Source organism: Vipera berus (assembly GCF_964194415.1).
Source record: "Vipera berus genome assembly, chromosome: 3".
NCBI lineage: Eukaryota > Metazoa > Chordata > Lepidosauria > Squamata > Viperidae > Vipera > Vipera berus.
The window spans coordinates 99,173,301-99,194,303 of record NC_138204.1 but is presented as its reverse complement, the minus strand read 5'-3'; the positions used below and the strand labels follow the sequence as shown (position 1 = coordinate 99,194,303).

The following is a 21,003-nucleotide window of genomic DNA, read 5'->3' as shown; positions in this document are numbered from 1 at the left end:
AATCCAAATTCCTACTTAGTGAAGAAATCAAAATTAAAGCATCCCCAGCACATCTCCAGATGGTGGTCCATCTGCTTGGTTGCATTCAGCAGAGCTCACCACCTTTCTCTTAACAAATATTATTCTGAGTATCCCACTCAGGGCACCGAGAACAAATCTTGATTATCTGTTGTGACTTTTAAGGCACCTGAAAATAGGTAGCATGCCCACTTCTTTTTCTTAAGGAAAACATAAGCATACTCAATTTTGCCTTTGTCTTGTTACTGAATTGTCTGTTGATTTATACACCTCTTTCAAACGTAATGCCTGAAACTTGGACCCCTTATTTGAGGTGGATTCTGACCAATGGAGAAGTGATTCAGAAGTATTAAGGCACCAAGATCCTAGATCAGGTTTGGGAAAACCTACAGTAAGTTCTATACATGCTGCCAGCCTCTAAATCTCAGCAGTCGAATCAGGGTTGCTCAGATCTGTAGTGAACGTAATTTAGGGCCACTCACGCAGATGAAAGAAGGCAGACATGGGCACTTCTTGTCTAGTCTATTTTTTGCTTATTTTTTCATATACAGTACTCCTCTAAGAACAGGTTCTTCTCCCAATTCTTTAAATATATAATAAAATTTCAATTTAACAAAACCTGATTTAGTGGACTTTCAAACTAACTGACAAAATCTGCTGGGTCTGAGATTTGTCCAAATTACCATTCCTTGACAAGACTTATTTCTATAATTGGTCAAAAATATCTGTCACATTCTGGTGAGAGAATTCCCTGAGGATGGGCTCCAGCACAAATCTGACAGCTCGAAAGACTAAACTTCTGGTCCTGGTAACTGGCCCACATCGGATCCTACATTATTATATTTGCCTTCATTGGCTCAAAAATATTATCTCTTCTAATGAGGGATTGGGTTCCACTGATTGCATTTGCTTTGCATATTTCAAGAAAGTCATGGCTTATTCATTTAATCCAACTTTTTTAGAATTTAGAACTATTTAATTCAATCCTCTTTTATTATCTCACTGCGAGGTTTTTTCTGATTCCCCAATACTACATTCACTTCTTGATGAAGGCTTGCAATACCCCTTCCCTATGTGACACAATCATTTCTACAGTTTATATCTACTAATAAAGCTAACCTGCAATGTCACTCTGCTTGCAAGTGTGGAAGCCAGCAGATTGTGTAACGTAGGTGAAGACCACAGGGCCAATATGAGAGGGATTGAAATGTTCAAAATAAGAGATCCCCCCCTCACAAAATCATATTATTCAGACAGTACACAGAATTATCATACCAGACAATAATTTGCCAAAATAAAAATGGGAATATTTATTTTTTTCTACTAAAGCAATAAACTCTTATGCTTATTCATTGGTCTTTGTCAATCATTCCAATGTTAAATTTTTACCTTCAGTTGTATAGAAAATGTAGACATAACTCCATAAAAACAGCTTAGATCAAGTACTGAACAATTCCAAGACCAAGATAAGTAGTGGTGGGAAGCAAAGATAGACCAACTTATTTGTAAAAATAAGTTAAGCTCTCTTCACATAACTATATATCCATGGTTTCATTAAGAGACAAGATATTTTAAATATGTTCATTACAGTAACATGTTCATTACTTCTACATTACTTGCATCAATATGGGTCTATACAAACTGTAGCAGCATTTCCTGATTACATATGAAGAATCAATCAGAAATCACTGTTATATACTGGAATTGGACAGAGATTCTAAAACCATACTTAGTGGTAGCTCATGCACATGATAACAACAGGGAAATAGGGAAGACCCCCGTGCAAATGAGACAGGACAAACTGTGACAAATTTGCAAATATGTGCCGGAAAAATTTAAACTGTACAAGTCTTGCAAAGTTACAAAGAAGCACATTTTCTTCTCCAGGCCTCCACCCTGTAAAGACATTGATTTTCATTTGGCCTCTTGAGCTTTCTTAGCATTCTGTTTTTCTTTTGCCTAGAAGATAAAAACAGATAGAAAGTGCACCGTTTTAGTAACATATTTTTTGTGTGTGACTCAACATGCACTTTCTTGAAATATTTAATATACAAAGAAGCTATAGAGCACATCAACCGTTCTTTACTATTTTGAGCTGAGGTTTTCACCTTATCCATCAGCCAAGGTACCATGCTGATGCAGTCTTGCCCTTCTCAAGCAGAACACCTCCATCAATTTGTAGAGCAAATTAGGATGTAGCAGAGGCTCCCCATTTAAGGAAGAACCATAATTTTTCCTAATCCATCTGCTTTACCTCTGAAAACAACATTGCAGAACAGCTGGTGTGGTGTACTGGCTAATCATTCTCTTTTAATCTAATTTACTTCAAAGAGTTATTGTAGTAGGGATAAAATAAAGATCCCTTGTAAGCTTGAGTTTATGGACAAAGACAGGTCATGAAATAATTATAACATCGGGCTCTGAGAGCTAGAGCCAGGCACTGGAGCACCAGTACTGATGTTGTATTTCTAAAAACTTGATGAGACACTAATGGTACATGCAATCCTCAAATTGTTCTTCACAATTGCTAACTTCAGCAGTCATTGATTTATGATAACTGGGACCAGCATTTTGGTTGCTAAGTGATGCGGTCATTAAGTGAATCACAATGTGATCATCGGACCTATTTTATAAGCATTTGAATCACAGTCATTAAGTGAAACTCTGTGGTTGTTTAGCAAACCGGGTGCTTGTCTAACTTCCCCAATTGACTTTGCTAGTCAAAAGCTGGCTGGGAAGGTCACAAATTGTGATCACAACAGGCAACTATAGCAAATGCAAGCCAGTTGCCAAGCACTTGAATTATGATCATGTGACTGGGAGTCATGGTACGACAGTCACAACTTTGAGGATGGGTTATACCTTACCTTTTTTTGAGATTATTGTAATTTCGAACCATTGTTAAATAAATGATCATAAGCTGACAACTATCTGTACATAATAATCAAGGTTTATTATCAGCATTTCTCTGCCTGTGTTATATAGCAAAATAACAATAGGTATTTTACAAAGATAAAAATGCTTACTCTGATTTAAGTTAGGCATTACTATAGAGAGAACTTGATAACTTTTTAAATAAAATCTCCTGTAGTCAACTTTAGAAAAACTTTTCACTGTATTTTTAGATTCAATAAAATTCTTTCCCTAAGGATAAATTATCAAAAGGTTTGTGAGTCCGATATAAATTAATGTCTGTTATGGGACAATTATCTCAAGAATACTGTATTCTAAATAGGCAGCTACATTTCAAAGTAGTTATTTGTTCCTGTATATTACAAGGCGGAAGCTCAATAAAGTGTAAAAGTACCGATGTATCATCTGAGGTTGTCCAATAAGCAAAAAAATCCTCTATTACAGTATGCAAGTTTATTACCCATTATTTTAAACCTCAGTTGCTGGTTTTTGATGTAAACACAAAGGCTGCAGTTTATATATATATGGGATGCGGTGGCTCAGTGGATTAGGACGCTGAGCTTGTCGATCAGAAGGTTGGCAGTCTGGCGGGTCAAAACCCGAGTGCCGCGTAACAGAGTGGGCGCCTGTTACTCGTCTTAGCTTCTGCCAACCTAGCAGTTTGAAAGCACGTAAAAATGCAAGTAGAAAAATAGGGACCACTACGGTGGGAAGGTAACAGCGTTCCGTGCGCCTCTGGCATCTAGTCATGCCGGCCACAGGTTAAAACAACTGCCTAATGTGCAAACAGCCCAGGTTCGAATCTCAGAAAGGGTGTGGCTGACTGATGAGAACAAATAAGTTTGAAATGGCTATATCAGTCTCCCTTTAATTCTTTGTTAGAAATCCAAAAATTTACGCATACACACACACACACACACACACACACACACACACACACACACACATTCTTCAGCTGATAAAATGCTGAATCTATAACAACCTCAACACTAAAGCAACAATCTGAATGAACTTATTAACTTTAATTTCATTTAAATCAAGAATCTACTATTCTACTTAATTGCAACAAAGAACGAACAATCATATGGGCTGATATACTCTTCTTAAATGGCCAGCTTTTTACACAATTAAAACTGATTGAAACTGACCAATCTACAACAATGAACCTTGTTTCTATAGCTCCATCTGACACAATTGCATGTATTTTGGCCATTTTGGTGCAAAAAAGTTTTAAAACTGCAGGCTTGACATCATTTTATAAAACAAAGATTGGTTTTACTTGATCTAAGCTGGCAGCCTTGAAAGATAAGGCTGACTTAGAAAATATGAGTTGGTTAGAGGACTGAGAAAGATATGAATTCTAAAAGCTCAAAGTCGACAGAATTGACGAGTGATGAACTTGACTTCTTCTAAGACTGAGGAAGAATGGGGAACGGTTTTATTAAACCTAATTGGAAAACAAATGATAATCTTTATTGTCATTTTTTACCGTGGGCACAACGGTACACATCAAAAATGAAATTTAGTTGCCTGCTCTCAAAGTGAAACACACACGACACACACCTAAAACATACTATATACAACATATGTATAGACCCACACCCCTACATATACTTAACAATAAAATATTAAATACTGCCCATCTTGAATATATAACGGAAGGAGGAAGCCTGAGAGTTCACAAGGTTAATGCTGTGTGGAATGAAATGTTACGATATCTTGTCATATAACTGTATAGGAGACAACAAATGCTGTGGAGATAAGACACAACAGAAACTTATGATTTTGGGGAATAAAATTCAATTGCTAGAAAAGATCCCATTTAATATTTTAAGGAAAAGCTGTATTATTAAGAATCAGTAGAGTTTATTTGATCCTGGACGAACCAGAGACAATGATTGTTGTGACTTCTGGCAGACCAGAAGCCATTGTGGACTTTTTGTGAGTGAAATACAATAAACAGATTGTTAATAGAGGGTTTAGAAGTTTAATTTAGTTGTTGGTTTTACTTGTAAACTATGTTTTTATATACTAATAGATGTCTGGTTAAGTGAGTTGGGTAAATATTATTGGAGAAATTTACAAATTGTGTGCCTGCTTCACAAGGGGGGGGGGACAAATTATTATCTTTGAAATATAATCACTATTCAATTAGGAGGGACAATTTCTGTATATGTCTGTTTTGTTTATGTACTTTTTTGTTATAGTCTTCTTTAGCTTTGTTGTTTGTATTTGTTTGGCATTTGTACTTTAATGTTTTGAAGAAAATTTTAAAACATGTTTTTTTTAAAAAAGCATGATTTTAAAACTCCTTCAGAAGATCAAATATTCCCTTCCTATCAACTTTCAAGTTAAGTATGGCTCTTGGCACCTGATTATACTCATGTTAAGAGACAGCAAAATCTTTGCAATCCAACACACAAAATTACAAAGAGCTAGATCCTGTTTTATTCATACTTAGGCATGATTTACTGAAGTCAGTAAGCTTTAATTTGGCCATAACTACAAGTCATGTATTTATTTTAAGTATGAGTACATTTTCAATTAACTTCTATGACTCAACAGAATTACTCTCAAAACATGTTCTTTAAAATCTTCTGATGAAAGCCTGGTAGCATGTGATGAATTATACATAGAAATGAAAATTGTGAAAAGCAAGGAACTAATACTATTTATTTAAAAATGAAAAAAAATATATGGGTAAAACCTTTAAACTGATTTTTTAAAGCATTAAGAATCTCATATTTTACATCTAAAGCAGGGAAGAACACGTCCAAGGCTATTTTAGGATAATAATCAAAATCAGGTTAGATGAACAGTTTAATAACCCTAAGGGGACAGAGAACAGGCAAATCACGTTACTTTCTTCCCCAAATGTGCTTGGAACTTGGCTATATCACTAAATCAGTGTTACAGCTAGAATTGCAACAATGCAGCAAGTCAAAGTAATTAGAGAAATAAGAAGCATTCTTCAGGTCAACATTTTAAGAGGAATGTATCCATGATTCAAGAATGCCATCTAGTGGTTGTGCAGCTACTACAGCTGATAGCCTTATCTCTTCTCATTCAAAACAGTAATCTGTAAATAATTATTTTTAATTTTCCACACAGGCAGATGCTACAAGTAGTCCTCAACTTACATTTCATTTAATGACCATTTGAAGTTACAATAGCACTGAAAAACATGGCCTATGACCATTTTTCATACTTACAACCATTTCAGCATTTCACCAAAGTCATGAGATCAAAATTCAGACTCATATTTATGACGGCTGCAGTCTTTTTTGCAACTTTCTAACAAGCAAAGTCAACGGGAATGTTAGATTCACTTAACATCCCTGTTCCTAACTTAACACCTGCAGTGATTCGCTGAACAACTATGGCAAGAGATGCATAAAATGTAGCAAAACTCACTTAACAAATGTCTCAGCAACAGAAATTTTGGGCTCAATTGTAGTCATAAGTCGAGGACTACCTGTACTCTCAACCCCGCCACCACCTTCATAGGAGACTAGAATTCTACTTGTAATGCAGCATTTACCTTTTCTACTAGTGGAATCAACTGCTGATGTTCTGCTAATGTTTTGAGCAGTTCCATGATAAATGGCAAGTAGTTGTGTTTTCTTCTAATGTTTTCAATCTGTAAGCACAGAAGAAGCATGACATGAATCAGCATTTGGTTCCATTACTATTCCACAGAACCACGTTCGTGAGGTAATTTTCTGGCTAAAAGCACTACACTGTTTTAGGAACGGGCCAGGGGTAGAGACAGAGGGAAAGAAGGGGGAATGGGGAGGAGAGATTACAGCTAATGGTTGTAATAAGAGAGTTACAGCTAATCTTCAACAATCCTTTTGACCAGGAGAGTTAAAAAATAATCAGTGATAACAAAAGTATCCTGTCTTGCACACAATCAAGATATGCATGCAATATTTTTTTTTACTATACTGTACTCTGAATTACAATGTCTTCAGTTTTTAGGATTAAGCTCAACATTTATATGTGGCTGACAACAGATATGGACTTGGTTTAAAAGCTTAAACGTCCTAAGAAGTTGAACAAACATTTAGGTTGTTAAGGAACTTGTTCTCTGAATTTAGTAGTTATCCTTTCTTCCAAAATAAATTTCCAATACAATTGTTTAGCCATGAACAAAACAGTCTAGCTTTACATTTGAAATGACCATTGAATTTAGTTGGCTATTCCAACCACCTGGTTGGTTCCACAAACAGTGACCACAGAGATAAGAGGTGACACTTTCCATTAGGAATCAAATATTTAAAATATATGAAGGTGATCTAAAATAAAGGAAGAATTTGAAAACAGCAACCAAATGAATTAGATTACAAGCTATCTGACCTTGCTGCAGGGATCAGGTTGCACTGCCCCCTAGAAACAAGGTAGAAAAGAAATTTCAAAAAGGCACGGGAGTGGAAGATTAACTAGCCATGAAATATAATGAATAGCCTGAGCAAAGCAGCTCTCCAACAAAGACGTTCACATTCTGGAAGTGATGGGATTCCTTTTTTTCTTGCTTTTGTATTTTCTCCTCACTATTCTTTGCAGAATTCTTCTAGTTAAGAAATATTCATGCATGCTGGAGTCCTCCATACAGATTTCTCCAAGTGTATTCTTGCTGGATATGGCCAAACAGTTCCATTAACAAGATAACTGCTGCAACAACTCTCCCATGTAAATTTTTAGTGACTGTCCAAAATTATGACTCTGCTGAAAAAAGTGACTTATGTTGGGGTTCTCATACTCATGACCACTGTAGTACCACTGCAGTTGCAATTTAGAGGCTTGGCAACTGGCATGCATTTATGACAGTTGGAGCATTCATGGATCACATGATCATTGACCACCATTTGCGATTTTCTCAGAGAGCTTCCAACAAAGCCAATAGGGAAAGCTGCATTTGCTTAATGATCATGTTATCTGCTTAAGAACCTCAGCAACATAGGTCAGGAATGACAGTTAACGATTGTGTTGCTTAGAGATAGAAGTTCCAGTCCCAATTGTTGCCATAAATCAAGGACTATCTATATATTCATTTCCAAATACTCAGAGAGCTGCTTAACCATAGTTCCTGGAAGCAGATAGAATAACCATCACAGAGAGGTAAAAAAAAAATCAGAGTATTTGCTAATGTGTGGAATTGTCTTCACTGGGCTAACTGGAGACCTAACAAGTCAATCAACTTTTTGGATTTCAATAACTATTTTTATTAGCAATAGTATTTTAAAAATATTTTAAGAAACAGCACCGAACTGAATGGAAGAGTGTTTATACTTTTGTACATGTCACATTCATTAGTCTTATTTTTACTATGTATTTAGCTATATAAATAATAACACTTAGATGCTAATTTGCAGAAAGATACCATGTTTCACTGTGTCACCATCTGTTCATTAGAGATTTATTGAAACATACAATTTTATTAGGAGGGCCTAAACTTTTCACAAATTGAATTGCTTTTTGAGAATGTTTCTCTTGAACTTTCAGTAAGATTGCATAACAGCTTTGAAAGCAAAAGAAAATGAATGACATATACATGATTTGCTCTCTTTTATAAATAGGCTAGGGAATTTAATTTTCTAAGATATGTTTTCTGCTTATGTACACAACCAATTTTCACACTGTGCCCTGGGAAACTTTTTTATTCCCCAGAAACTGACCAGACGTTCTTCAAATAGAAATATGATAGTGATAGAAAAGATTAATTGAAAGATTGCTTGCCCATCAATATATTTTTTCTGTCAGCAATGTAGAACCAGGGTCCTTCTTTGGGCATGATACAAGCAACTTGGAGGTCCAACAGAAACATGGAAAGTGATGACTCTTTATAGATGCTCATAGAAATCAGTGTAAAGTTGGGTTTATAAAAAATATCAAAACTAATTTCTTTAAGCCAGAACGACACAGTAGTTTTTGATGCAAAGGTTGAATTTGGTCTTTGAGATGGATATTTACACTAGAAAATGGAAGTGGAGCCAGGAAAAAAGAACTAAACAAATGCAATTATTACTTTTGAGTAACTAAAATAAAATTGATATATTTTAATAGAGAAACACAAACAAAACAGTCTACCATGAAAACCAACTGATTTCTCTTTATGATTCTCAAACTCTCACATTCAGGTCTTAACACAAGGGACAAAAATAAGGAATGGACATTCAAAATATTAGTAACCCACTCAGAAATATTCTAAACAATCCCCCCGCTCTGAAATCTGCATTGAAGAATAGACACTAAAATGAAATCTTATCACAACTATCCCTGCTGGTTATGGTGGCACAGTAGTTGGAATGCAGACTGCAGGCTAACTCACTGCTCACTCCAGTTCGATTCTGAGTGGCTCAAGATTGACTCATCCTGGGGCAATATGCTGACTGTAAAGCACTGTGAAGTGGTATATAAGTCTAAGTGCTATTGCTATATTAGTAGCAGAAACACATCAGGGAAGAAACCAAGTACCAAACAATTTTAGACTGGGGGAGGGGTGTGGGGGGGGGAGAATGTAAGCAGGAACTAGATAACAAATCATGTGTTTTCTCTCTCTTTTTCTTTTCCGGTGCCTGTGAATCAGTCTTAACTCCTAGTGACTGACTGGACAGCTCCCTAGTTTTCTTGGCAAGATTTCAAGTGGTTTGCTGTTGCCTGCTTCTTAGGCTGAGAGAAAGTGACTGGCCCAAGGACATCCAGTTGGCTTTGTGCCCAGGGAGGATTAGAACTCACAGCATCCTGTTTTTTAGCCTGATGCCTTAAATATTACACTAATCCACGGATATTTCTGCTACAAATTCTTTATTTATATCTAATCTTTATTAATTTACCACTCTCAAGGCAGTGAATATATCCAGCACATCTTCCTTCTCTTTATTTTTTTCTCACAACAACCCATGAGGTGAGTTGGGCTGAGAGTGTCCTGCATGTCCTCCCCACTCTTTATTTATTCTGAGACCAAACAGAACAGTAGGGAAAGGTGCAAACAAGCAAACTATTGAAGAAGAGGAGAAAGTCCCATTTTCTTGGTTCTTGTGAGTGAGATTTAACAATAACTTTGAAAATCTGGATCATTTTTAATGGGGGTAGTTTGATATGACATTACTTTCTTTTATTCTAAGAGGCAATGATTCATCTTGAATATATTTGGTTTCTAAGATTACCGTTGTTCTGAACATTAAGGAGCACATTATCTTAAAGTGGCTCTCTCTGTGGAAAACAACTTAGCACAGGGTTAATGTTTCAAACAAACAGATGACCTCTTTCTACCATTCAAAGGGCCTACTTACCTTGTACCTTTTCAATTTTTGGTTTTCTTCTTCAATTAACATCTGATACTTTGCAACTTCAGATTGAACGGAACTTAGTATATTACCACTCTGGTCTGTATCCATCGGCTCTTCCTGTTGGGAAAAATAGTTTTATTAAATTAAATAACAGCATTTTGAACACAGCATCCATTCAAGAAATGAAGAATATGAACAATATACATTGAAATAAAGAGCTGATTCCATATTTTGCAAGTTCAAGTATCAGATGCAAACTTTTTCATAAATAGAAAGCTTAATATATAGGAAAAATCAATCCAAACTCTTGATTTGGGCAATATTATTTTAGGACCAATCATAATGCCTAAGAGTGTATGCAATCATTTGTTTTCCAGAACTATTGATCAAAGGAAAGAAAACCTTCTTTTCTAAAGCATACAATCCACACCTCTTTGCTGCCTTCTAGTGCTTGTTTTTAATGCTTGGCAAACTGCACTTAATTTGCAAATGTAATAGTCTGCAGTTTGGTATTCTACCCTAGAAGCCATATTTTTCAAATAGTCGGTTTAATGCAATTTTGTTTAGAAGAATCTCCCTTTTAGGAAAAGGATAGAAACTTTACAGGTAGGCTATTCAAAATTGTAATAGTTTAGTTTAGTTTAGTTTAGTTTTATTATATTTGTATACCACCCTTCTCCCGAAGGACTCAGGGCGGTGAACAGGGCACATATAAAAAATACAGGATACAAAAATTAAAAAGAATTAAATAGTAGCCCAGCTAAAAGTCGATAACAATATAAAAATCCCCATTAAAACCCCAACATATCCCCATCAGGCCAGGCCGGCTTGTTCAAATAGATGGGTCTTCAGACCGCGTCGGAAGGAGCGAAGGTCAGGTGCCATCCGGAGCTCGACCGGCAGCTGATTCCATAAAGCCGGAGCGCCCAGAGAGAAGGCCCTCCCCCTGGGGGCCACCAGCCGACATTCTCTGACCGGAGGCACCCTGAGGAGGCCCTCTCTGTGGGAACGCACAGGGCGGAGGGAAGTTGACGCTGGCAGCAGGTGGTCCCCGAGGTACTCCGGACCCATGCCATGTAGGGCCTTAAAAACCATTACCAAAACCTTGAATCTCACCCGGAAGACAACTGGTAACCAATGCAGCTCGCAGAGCAAAGGTGTAACATGGGAGTACCGGGAGACTCCCAAGACAACTCTCGCGGCTGCATTCTGTACCAGCTGGAGCCTCCGAGTGGTCTTCAAGGGAAGCCCCATGTAGAGAGCATTGCAGTAGTCCAGACGAGAGGTCACGAGCGCATGAGTGACCGTACACAGGGCATCCCGGTCTAGATAGGGCCGCAACTGGCGCACCAGGCGAACCTGGGCGAAAGCCCCCCTAGTCACAGCTACTATATGATCTTCCAGAGTGAGCTGCGAATCTAGGAGGACTCCCAAGTTGCGAGCCCTATCTACAGGGGGTAAAAGCTCACCCCCCATGGAAAGAGGTGGAATATTCTGAATATCCCGGGATGCCGGTATGCACAGCCACTCAGTCTTGTCAGGGTTGAGCTGAAGTCTGTTCCTCCCCATCCAGACCCGAACCGCCTCCAGGCAACGGGACATCACGTCGAGGGCATCACTGGGGTGGTTTGGGGTCGAAATGAAAAACTGGGTATCATCAGCGTACTGATGATACCCAACTCCAAAACCACGAATGATCTCACCCAGCGGTTTCATGTAGATGTTGAACAGGAGAGGCGGGAGGACCGACCCCTGAGGAACTCCACAAACGAGAGACCTTGGGGTCGACCTCTGCCCTCCTGCCAACACCGACTGCAAATGTATCTTTCTGGAAGATACATTTTGAAGTTAAATAAAAACTGGTGTTTAATTTCAGCTTGTTAACTCACTCTTTTCAAGATTCCAAATAAATTGGTAAGGCTTAGTTACTGAATGGAGAAGGGAAAGAAGGAATAGGAAAAATCATGTTATATAAATCTGATACCTGCTTTATAATTTTATATTCCTAAATCACTCTTATATGATATGTAGTCCTAGTTGCTCCAGGTAATTCATTCACCCTCACATCCCAGCCATTACAAAGAAGCATGTCTAATTGATAAATACCTCAGCCAACTGTCTCTGCAGTTCGGCAATTTTCTGTTCATATATCATTTTTCTATCAGATACAATTGCCATCAAGTTAAACCTTATCTCACCTTCACTATACCTGCAAAATAAAAACTGTTGTTACATACTGCTGTTACTATGTTATGATTTTAAAGATATTCACAGGTATTAAATCATTTTGGAGCATTTTAATAATATATCACAAGCAAAGTCAAGATTCAAACTGAACATTACTCTCTATCACATAAACAATGGAAAAGTTCAGTAAGAGAGCCTTTTGAAGTGTTAATAGTTGCAATATATATATAACACTCCTGGTTAAAATCACTGTGATATGACTCCAATAATTTTGTGTACATCTGTCAGCTATGCTTACCTTGAAGCTAAAGCTTGATGCTCAAAGATTTCAGAACATCAAATAACATTGTAAACTTTGTCTTAATCTAAGTAACTGAAATAAAAATGAAGATGAAATAATGTTTTGTGTTATCATCTCCATATATTCCTTTCCTAGGCAGTGTAGCAGCAGGCACTTTTGAAATGATTACAGCGTATCCCTGTTTCTATCATATCAAGAACTCCACTGTACATATCAGCTTCTAGATTAGCCAAATAAAAGTGTGCCTGTTGTTCATAACAATGACATATTAAAGAGAATTTCAAAAAAATTGTTTTCTACAAATAACCGGCTAAGTAAAAGTTGTTTTAATTTCTTCATCTAGCTTGCCAAGAATAAAATCTAAATCTGTTTAATTTTTTATAAGCAAGAGCTTAAGTTACATACTTACTTTTGTATCCGTTTTTCTATGACAGGCCTTACAGCATTGATCCAATCATCTTGACTGCACACTCCTAAGAGGAAAGTACACAAATAATGTAAATCAATACAGAGACGTAGGCTAGCAACGTGAAGTCATAAAATCATAAGTTCTGCCATCATCACTATTTCCAATAATGATTCTGGCACTCCTGTGGGCCTAAGTACCCATAAAAAATAAAATGATGGGTTGGTTGCAGGCCAGTTCTTGGGAAATGGGCTGACCAATTCAGAGGGGGGGAAAAAGTAAGCTGGTATAGTAAATAGCATCCTTGAGCTAAAGATTGAAAGGAAAACAACATATAAATATACATTTTGTTGAACTGATTTTGATCGACAACATCTATCATAACAGTCATTTTCTGGCAGTAACTGCAACCTGCTCTTAAAATTCCAAATGATTTCCATTAGCTTCCTCTCCCTATTTATACATTCAGAATGTCATGCTGCAGTTAAAAAAACTGACAACTACATAGGTGAAATGAAAATATTACCTAAATCTATTGGACCTTCCCTCAAACCATCCAATTCATATAATCGGCCATTTACAGGAACATAGCTGACAAAATGAAAGGCATCTTCTTCTTTTGCTGTTGACTTTGCATCAAATTCAAACATCTGTTGTCTGCAGGAGAAGTGCAATACATGAATGAACGTTACAACCATCCCCTCTAAATAGATTTTACTTGGGAACTATTTCAATGTCTTCTTACCTAGCAAAACTGTTATGAACTTGCCGTATCACTTCTGAGTTACTTAATGCCAAGCCTTTCATCTGAAAGAGAAAACACTGTAATTACATTAGGCCTCAACTTAACAATCATTCGTTTAGTAACCATTCACAATTTCAACAGCATCCCCCCCCCAAAAGTGCTGGTCCTTACAACTGGTCCTCACACTTACAACTGTCACAAAACCCCCATGGGTATGTGATCAAAATTCAGGCATTTGGCAATCAGCATGTATTCCTGATAGAGATAGCATTCTGGGGTAAAGTGATGGCCATTTCTGACTTTACCAGCCAGTTTTTGACAGGCAGTCAGTTCAGGAAGCCGCATTCACTTAATGACTGCATGATTAACAACTGCAATGATCAGCTTATCAACCATGATAAAAAAAGTTGCAAAATAAGGCACAGCCCACTTAAGAACTGGTTTGCTTAACGATGGAAATTCTGATCCCAATTGTGGTTGTAAAATGAGGGCCACCTATATTGCTCATATTCAAGACATTTTCTCAAATATCATTTTTACACATACCGCTGCATCAAAGCTTTGAGAGAATTCTTTGAACTCAGACAGTGTTTCTCCTAAATGGATATCTTGATGGGTGCAGTTCAACAAAACACTTACTATTGCTTGAGTTGCACAAGCATTATTTATTACCTGTAAAGATTATAAAAAATAATTTAATTTGTGCAAATTGTAGAGATCACTAACTTTACTTGCTGCAATCCCCTTTAAATTACAAACCGTTTACATAGGTCTGTTTGCATGATCAAATATATTTGATCCTTCAGCTTTTTTTTTATGTAAACCTAAGACACATTATATAAACAACTTCATCCATTCCTGTAACTGGCCCTGGACAGATTAACCTATAATAGCAGTTGCTTGTGATTGTCTTTTATTACTACTATTACTATTATTACTATTATTACTATTATTACTATTATTATTATTATTATTATTATTATTATTATTATTATTATTAAATTTTGGTTTGCATTATTAAATGGACCAAGGGCTACATGAACCATTCAACTTGTTGGCATTTAATAGTTAGTATATTCTTTGTTAATAATCTTTCTGATAACTATACACATGCTTTCTTAAGAAATAGTAATGATTGGCTGCTAAAGAGTTCTGTATTTGGAAATAGTTCCTTCAAAGAATTTAAAAGAAAAGACAAATAGAAAAAAATGAAATATAGGAATTAAGATTTATCTAAACAATACTTAGTTCATAGTGATTTTATGAAATCAAATGTTAATCATGTTTTGTTGTTGTTAGCTGCGAAGTCGTGTCCGACCCATCGCGACCCTATGGACAACATTCCTCCAGGCCTTCCTGTCCTCTACCATCTTCTGGAGTCCATTTAAGCTCACGCCTACTGCTTCAGTGACTCCATCCAGCCACCTCATTCTCTGTCGTCCCCTTCTTCTATTGCCCTCGATCTTCCCCAGCATTAGGCTCTTCTCCAGGGAGTCCTTCCTTCTCATTAGGTGGCCAAAGTACTTGAGTTTTAGCTTCAGGATCTGGCCTTCTAACGAGCAGTCAGGATTGATCTCCTCTAGGACTGACCGGTTTGATCGCCTTGCAGTCCAAGGGACTCGCAGGAGTCTTCTCCAGCACCACAGTTCAAAGGCCTCAATTTTTTGGCGCTCAGCCTTTCTTATGGTCCAACTTTCACAGCCATACATTGCAACTGGGAAGACCATAGCCTTGACTATACGCACTTTTGTTGACAGGGTGATGTCTCTGCTTTTTAGTGTGCTGTCTAGATTTGCCATGGCTTTCCTCCCCAGGAGCAAGTGTCTTTTAATTTCTTGGCTACAGTCCCCATCTGCAGTGATCTTGGAGCCCAGGAAAATAAAATCTGTCACTACCTCCATTTCTTCCCCATCTATTTGCCAGGAATTGAGAGGGCCGGATGCCATGATCTTGGTTTTCTTAATGTTAAGTTTCAACCCAAGTTTTGCACTCTCCTTCTTCACCTGCAACAAGAGGCTCTTTAGTTCTTCTTCACTTTCTGCCATTAGAGTGGTATCATCTGCGTATCTTAGGTTTTTGATATTTCTTCCGGCATTGCCGGAAGAAATCATGTTTTAGTGCCTCACAAGTTTTTAACTTAAGTAAAACTTCTGTTTCTCAATCTTCTATTCAAGTTAAACTGAGTTAACTGAATGTTCTCATATGATTAGGTTAACGTATTATCTCTCACAAATAAAAGCAGAAAGAATGGCAATTCTGCTATTTACTTTGCACCAAAAAGTTAACAGATTTCCATGTGAAACACAACAGACAAGAAAAGCAAAGAAAGATGAAGAGATAACTTCTTAAAGTAGTGGTAATTTTAGTGCCACAATTCAGTCTGTTCCTAAGCATACCAGAAATCACCTTGTCCAGATCTACCTTGTTCATCCTTAAACTTTATATGGATGACATCCTCATGTAAAATGGGAACAGTTCAAAACACATTATATCACTGGAATTAAATTTTACTACATTATGCTTGCTACCTTAACACATCAAATCAAACTGAATAAAGTTTGTTCCATGTTAAACAACTGGATATTTTCTGGCTAGAGGTCTATATTGAAGATATTACAATTCTGCAACAAATAAAAATAAAGATAAAATCCATTTCCCTGATAAACAGTATTTGAAAAAAAAAATAGGTAGTCCTTGACTTACAACAGTTCATTTAGTGACCAATGGGACTGAAAAAGTGCCTGATGACCGTTTTTCACACTTACAACTGTTTCCATGGTCACATGATCAAAATTCAGATGCTTGGCAACTGACTCATTTATGACGATTGCAGTATCCTGGGGTCACATGATCACCTTTTGTGACTTTCTGACAGGCAGTCAACTGGGAAGCTAGATTTCATTTAACAACACTGTTACTAATTTAACAACTTCAATGATTCCCTTAACAAGTGTGGCAAGAAAGGCTGTAAAATGGGGCAAAAAATTCACTTAACTGTTTCGTTTAACAACATAAACTTTGGGCTCAATTGTGGTTGTAAGTCAAGGGCTGTATTTGGACAATTTCATGCTTCATAGTTTTAAAAATATGTCCTCCATAAATTTGCTTAAAGGCAAATTATATACGTATTAATTCAGAAACTTCCTTCTAGCTGTCCTAGAAAATACACAGTGTTTTCCAATTTACCATACCTGTTTAGCAAAAAATAATGTATCTAATCTAGAATCCTGAACAACAGAACCAGCTGGTTCTTCTCCTGGTTGCCATTTGAACAAAAATATCAGTCCATGAACTGGCCTACAGATAAAGAAAAAAACAAAATATGTTGAAAATTGAAACATATATACTGACCAGGAAATAATAACATTTGTTTTATAATTAAAGCATAGAACAATAACTAATTAGCAGGTGGAGTGGAAAGGCATACTATGCCTTCTAAAAATGTGTATTACCAATTGTTTTCTTGGTGACTATGGTCCCAGCTGCTTTGAGATCATTGACAAGGTCTTCCTGTGTAGTTGTGGGCTGATTCCTCACCGTTCTCATGATCACTGAAACTCCATGAGGTGAGATCTTGCATGGAGCCCCAGACCAAGGGAGATTGACAGTTATTTTGTGTTTCTTCCATTTGCGAATAACTGCACCAACTGTTGTCACCTTCTCACCAAGCTGCTTGATAGTCTTATAGCCCATTCCAGCCTTGTGTAGGTCTACAATCTTGTCCTTGACATCATTGGACAGCTCTTTGGTCTTGGCCATGGTGGAGTTTGGAATCTGATTGATTGCTTCTGTGGACAGGTATTTTTTATACAGGTAACACTCTTCCTTTAAGAGAGTGCTCCTAATCTCAACTCATTTCCTGTATAAAAGACACCTGGAAGCCAGAAATCTTGCTGATGGATAGGGGATCAAATACTTATTTCACTCATTAAAATGCAAATCAATTTATTACTTTTTTGAAATGCATTTTTCTGGATTTTGTTGTTCTTATTCTGTCTCTCACTGTTAAAATAAACCTACCATTAAAATTATAGACTGATCATTTCTTTGTCAGTGGGCAAATGTACAAAATAAGCAGGGGATCAAATACTTTGTTCCCTCACTATATCTCCTTACTGGGTAATGGAGTACCTAGACTTTGCAACAGGCAAAGCAAATAACTTTACAGATCTGTGGCAGCATTCAATCTCCTCTCCCCACTAGAACTCACAATGTAACTATATACTTACAAAAGTAATTATATAGGACTAGAATCTAAAAGGTATCTTCATTCTTTTTCCAATGTGAATTGCTTGACTAAAAATCTCCTTTATTCATTGGTGGGAAATACAGAACCTAAATTATACAGCAAGGATCAACACAGGGAACAAAAGGTAACTAGCCACAAGCAACATACTTACTTTAATTTCTCAAAGTTCTCTGGCTCCAAACTCCATATTTCCTCAACCTGTGCTCCTCTGCAACCTGAAAATTAAGAAATCATTTTTCATAACAAATATATAAGGCAAAATTGAAAAGTAGGTTAGAAGTCATCCAGGGTGAGTTTATATGGGAAAAATCCAAGGGCAAAACTTAGAATTAATTTAAAAAGGAATTACAAGTCAATCCAGATCTTCAAGTATCTTCCTTGCATATGTTTGCATTCACAAAATTCTGACACATACACATTTTACTTTCAGGCATCTGTTACATTATATGTTGTTAATCATAGATACACAATTGAAATATAGATTTAACACATTTAACATGACAGCCACCAGCCAATCTTGACTGCTTTTGAAGAAGGGGGCAGCTTTGGTCCTAGTTAACATTTGATTGGGAGACCACTAAGCTGTAGACAAAACTGGAAATGAATGGTAAAATACTGATCTAATGAGTGCACATTTACAAATGCATGTCAGAACAGTGTCTGGTTTCTGCTCTTTTTTGAAAGTCAGTTTTATGAAAAGCTACTGTGTCACATATAAATTGATGTGTATGCATCTCTCTCCCCATTCCCAAATTAATGGGAGGCAATACCTATTACAATTTCCATAATCTATTTCTTTTGTTACATAGCTGTAACTTCTTCATAAATAAGCCTCAATATTTTCCCCTCCAGATCCATTACTAGGGCACGGAAAGGATGTTAATATCATCTCTATTCTCCATTTCCCCAAAAATTTTGATATCAAAGTAAATCAAATCTGATGTGCACCGAGGAAAAAAAGAATTCTACATGTGGGAGGAAATAATCTTTTCCAGAGGACGTCTGACTCCTTAAAAAAAGTAGTTTCACACAAGATGCTAAATAGGCGTGCCAGCTTTTGCCCTAGTCATTGTAGCTTGTTATTCCTGAATTGCTGCTCCAATGACTGAATTGCAAACAGTCGTTAACCAGGGAACCGCGTTCTGTACATGGCCAGAAACCGCATCCATTCCTAATCAATGAGGCATTTGCAAACCGTTGCTGGGAATCTTAACAAGCCAATCGAGCCCATGAAGGTCGAATCTGAGGCTTTGGCCAGTTTCCCCCCTTTGGCTCCCTTTTAACTCCCCCGCTTCGGAAGGGGGGGGGGCGCGAAGGCAGTCCAGCCACAAACCTCACCGAACCCCTTGATGAGCTCCGTGAAGACGCCTGGATCGCTCTCCATGAGGCACCATTCGCCAGCGCTGCCCCCGCCCGCCATCGCGTCCAAGTAGCGGCCGCGCTGCCCTGCTTCCTCTCAAATCGTCCGGACTCCGCAAAAGACTCCGGCAGTCTCCCTCGCTCCGCTCACGCGCCGCCCCTCTGCGATAGCCGCGCGCCCTTCTTCGCCCACTCCGCCGACGGTCGAAAGCAAAGCAAAGCAAGACAAGGCACGGCACAGCAAGGCACGCCGCCGCTTTCCCGACAGCCTCAGCGGCCGCGACTTCACATCTCGACGGGGCAGTCTCCTCTACTCTATGATGAAGAGAGGAGCAAAAGGACTAATCAAAGAGAGGAGAGGCTAAACCGCCTGGCATGCTCCATTTCCGGCTTGCAATTAAAGAGCCGCTAGAGACGGAGTTTTTAAGAATAGAGCAAAACCAGTGTAAATAGAGTAAACGGCGTGGTGGTATTATTTTATAATTTTGCATTTGCAAGTTCAGTTGGCAACTTATAAGCCAAGAAAGCAGTGGCTTATAGGCTATGTTTACACTGATATGCACAGTTAATTACTCGACCCAGTTTTCTGTATCCATATAATATTGAACCATTGACTAATGAAACAGCTTGGAGGCGGACAACATTAGACTAAAATATTTTTACCTGGCTATGCTATCCTGGCTATGTTCCACTTTGCGCTAAATCATAAATCAAGTATGACAAACCAAATACTTAATCCCAAATTAAAGAAACCACATTATATTTTAGCCCCAATAATCAGGATTGCTTATTTGCTTTAACTGCTTTAGCATGTTAATAATGCCATCCTAATTTGCTGATTAGGTTAAGCAACGCTGTCACTAACTGATCTCCCTTGGGTCATTTTCTCTATTCTCTGGCTCCAACTGATGTTTTACGTGACTATAAAACGCAACTATAATGACCTTCCCCTGGAGAATATTTTTATGCCTAAGGAGGTTCTAAAACTCACGGTCTCTTGGTTTCTAGCCCGGTGCCTTAACCACTGGCAAACCAAACTGGCTCTTGCACTCCATTGGCATCAATTTAATACAGACTGCTTTGCTCGGAAAATTAAAATAATCCGTCACCGAATCACAGTAATGTGATGTAAAACCTCAAAACTCAAAGCCCCAAAGTCCTTCTCCTCTACTTTCGCTGTCCCTACATTCCCGCCTTCAACGGCTGCCTATCAAAAACGTCCAAAAGGAACTGAAATTGCAAGCACATCCCTACGGTATTGCAATTCCAGTTCAGGCTCGTCGAACTTCGCTCAAAAGGTTTGGACCACAAATTTAGCTTTAACACCCAAGGAGCGCTGGAGGTCCGGGCTCACATCGCGCTGTGCACAACCCGCACTAAAGCAATCAGCGGGAACCTTCGCCTGTGCCCGCGAGACCCAGAGGGATAACGCCGCGACATAGGTCTGAGTTGCAGGGCGGGTGTGCGTGTTTATGCGTGTGCAGTACATCCGGGTCCTAGGGACTCCCCGTCATCTGTGCAAGAGGCGATGGG

The 21,003-nt window shown here is 37.9% G+C and overlaps 1 protein-coding gene across 5 annotated transcripts; it reads right to left on the bottom strand.

Annotated features, from left to right (window-relative positions):
* Positions 1 to 1,309: 1,309 nt before the first annotated feature.
* On the bottom strand, positions 1,310 to 20,914 carry UCHL5 (ubiquitin C-terminal hydrolase L5). 5 transcript variants are annotated; one of them, XM_081322932.1, is made up of 13 exons: positions 20,725 to 20,845; positions 19,450 to 19,785; positions 18,263 to 18,326; positions 17,054 to 17,159; positions 14,409 to 14,534; positions 13,863 to 13,924; positions 13,644 to 13,774; positions 13,121 to 13,184; positions 12,330 to 12,432; positions 10,227 to 10,340; positions 7,291 to 7,320; positions 6,473 to 6,571; positions 1,310 to 1,977 (listed from the first exon to the last, which is right to left on the bottom strand). In XM_081322932.1, exons 2-13 carry the CDS (start codon positions 19,529 to 19,531, stop codon positions 1,933 to 1,935), a joined length of 1,026 nt encoding a protein of 341 aa, XP_081179058.1. In that variant the 5' UTR covers positions 19,532 to 19,785; positions 20,725 to 20,845; the 3' UTR covers positions 1,310 to 1,932. The 5 variants fall into 5 exon arrangements, with proteins under 5 accessions (XP_081179058.1, XP_081179057.1, XP_081179060.1 ...); XM_081322931.1 differs by having other exon boundaries at positions 19,450 to 20,798; XM_081322934.1 differs by lacking the exon at positions 7,291 to 7,320 and having other exon boundaries at positions 10,234 to 10,340; positions 19,450 to 20,914.
* Between the last annotated feature and the right edge of the window lie 89 nt (positions 20,915 to 21,003).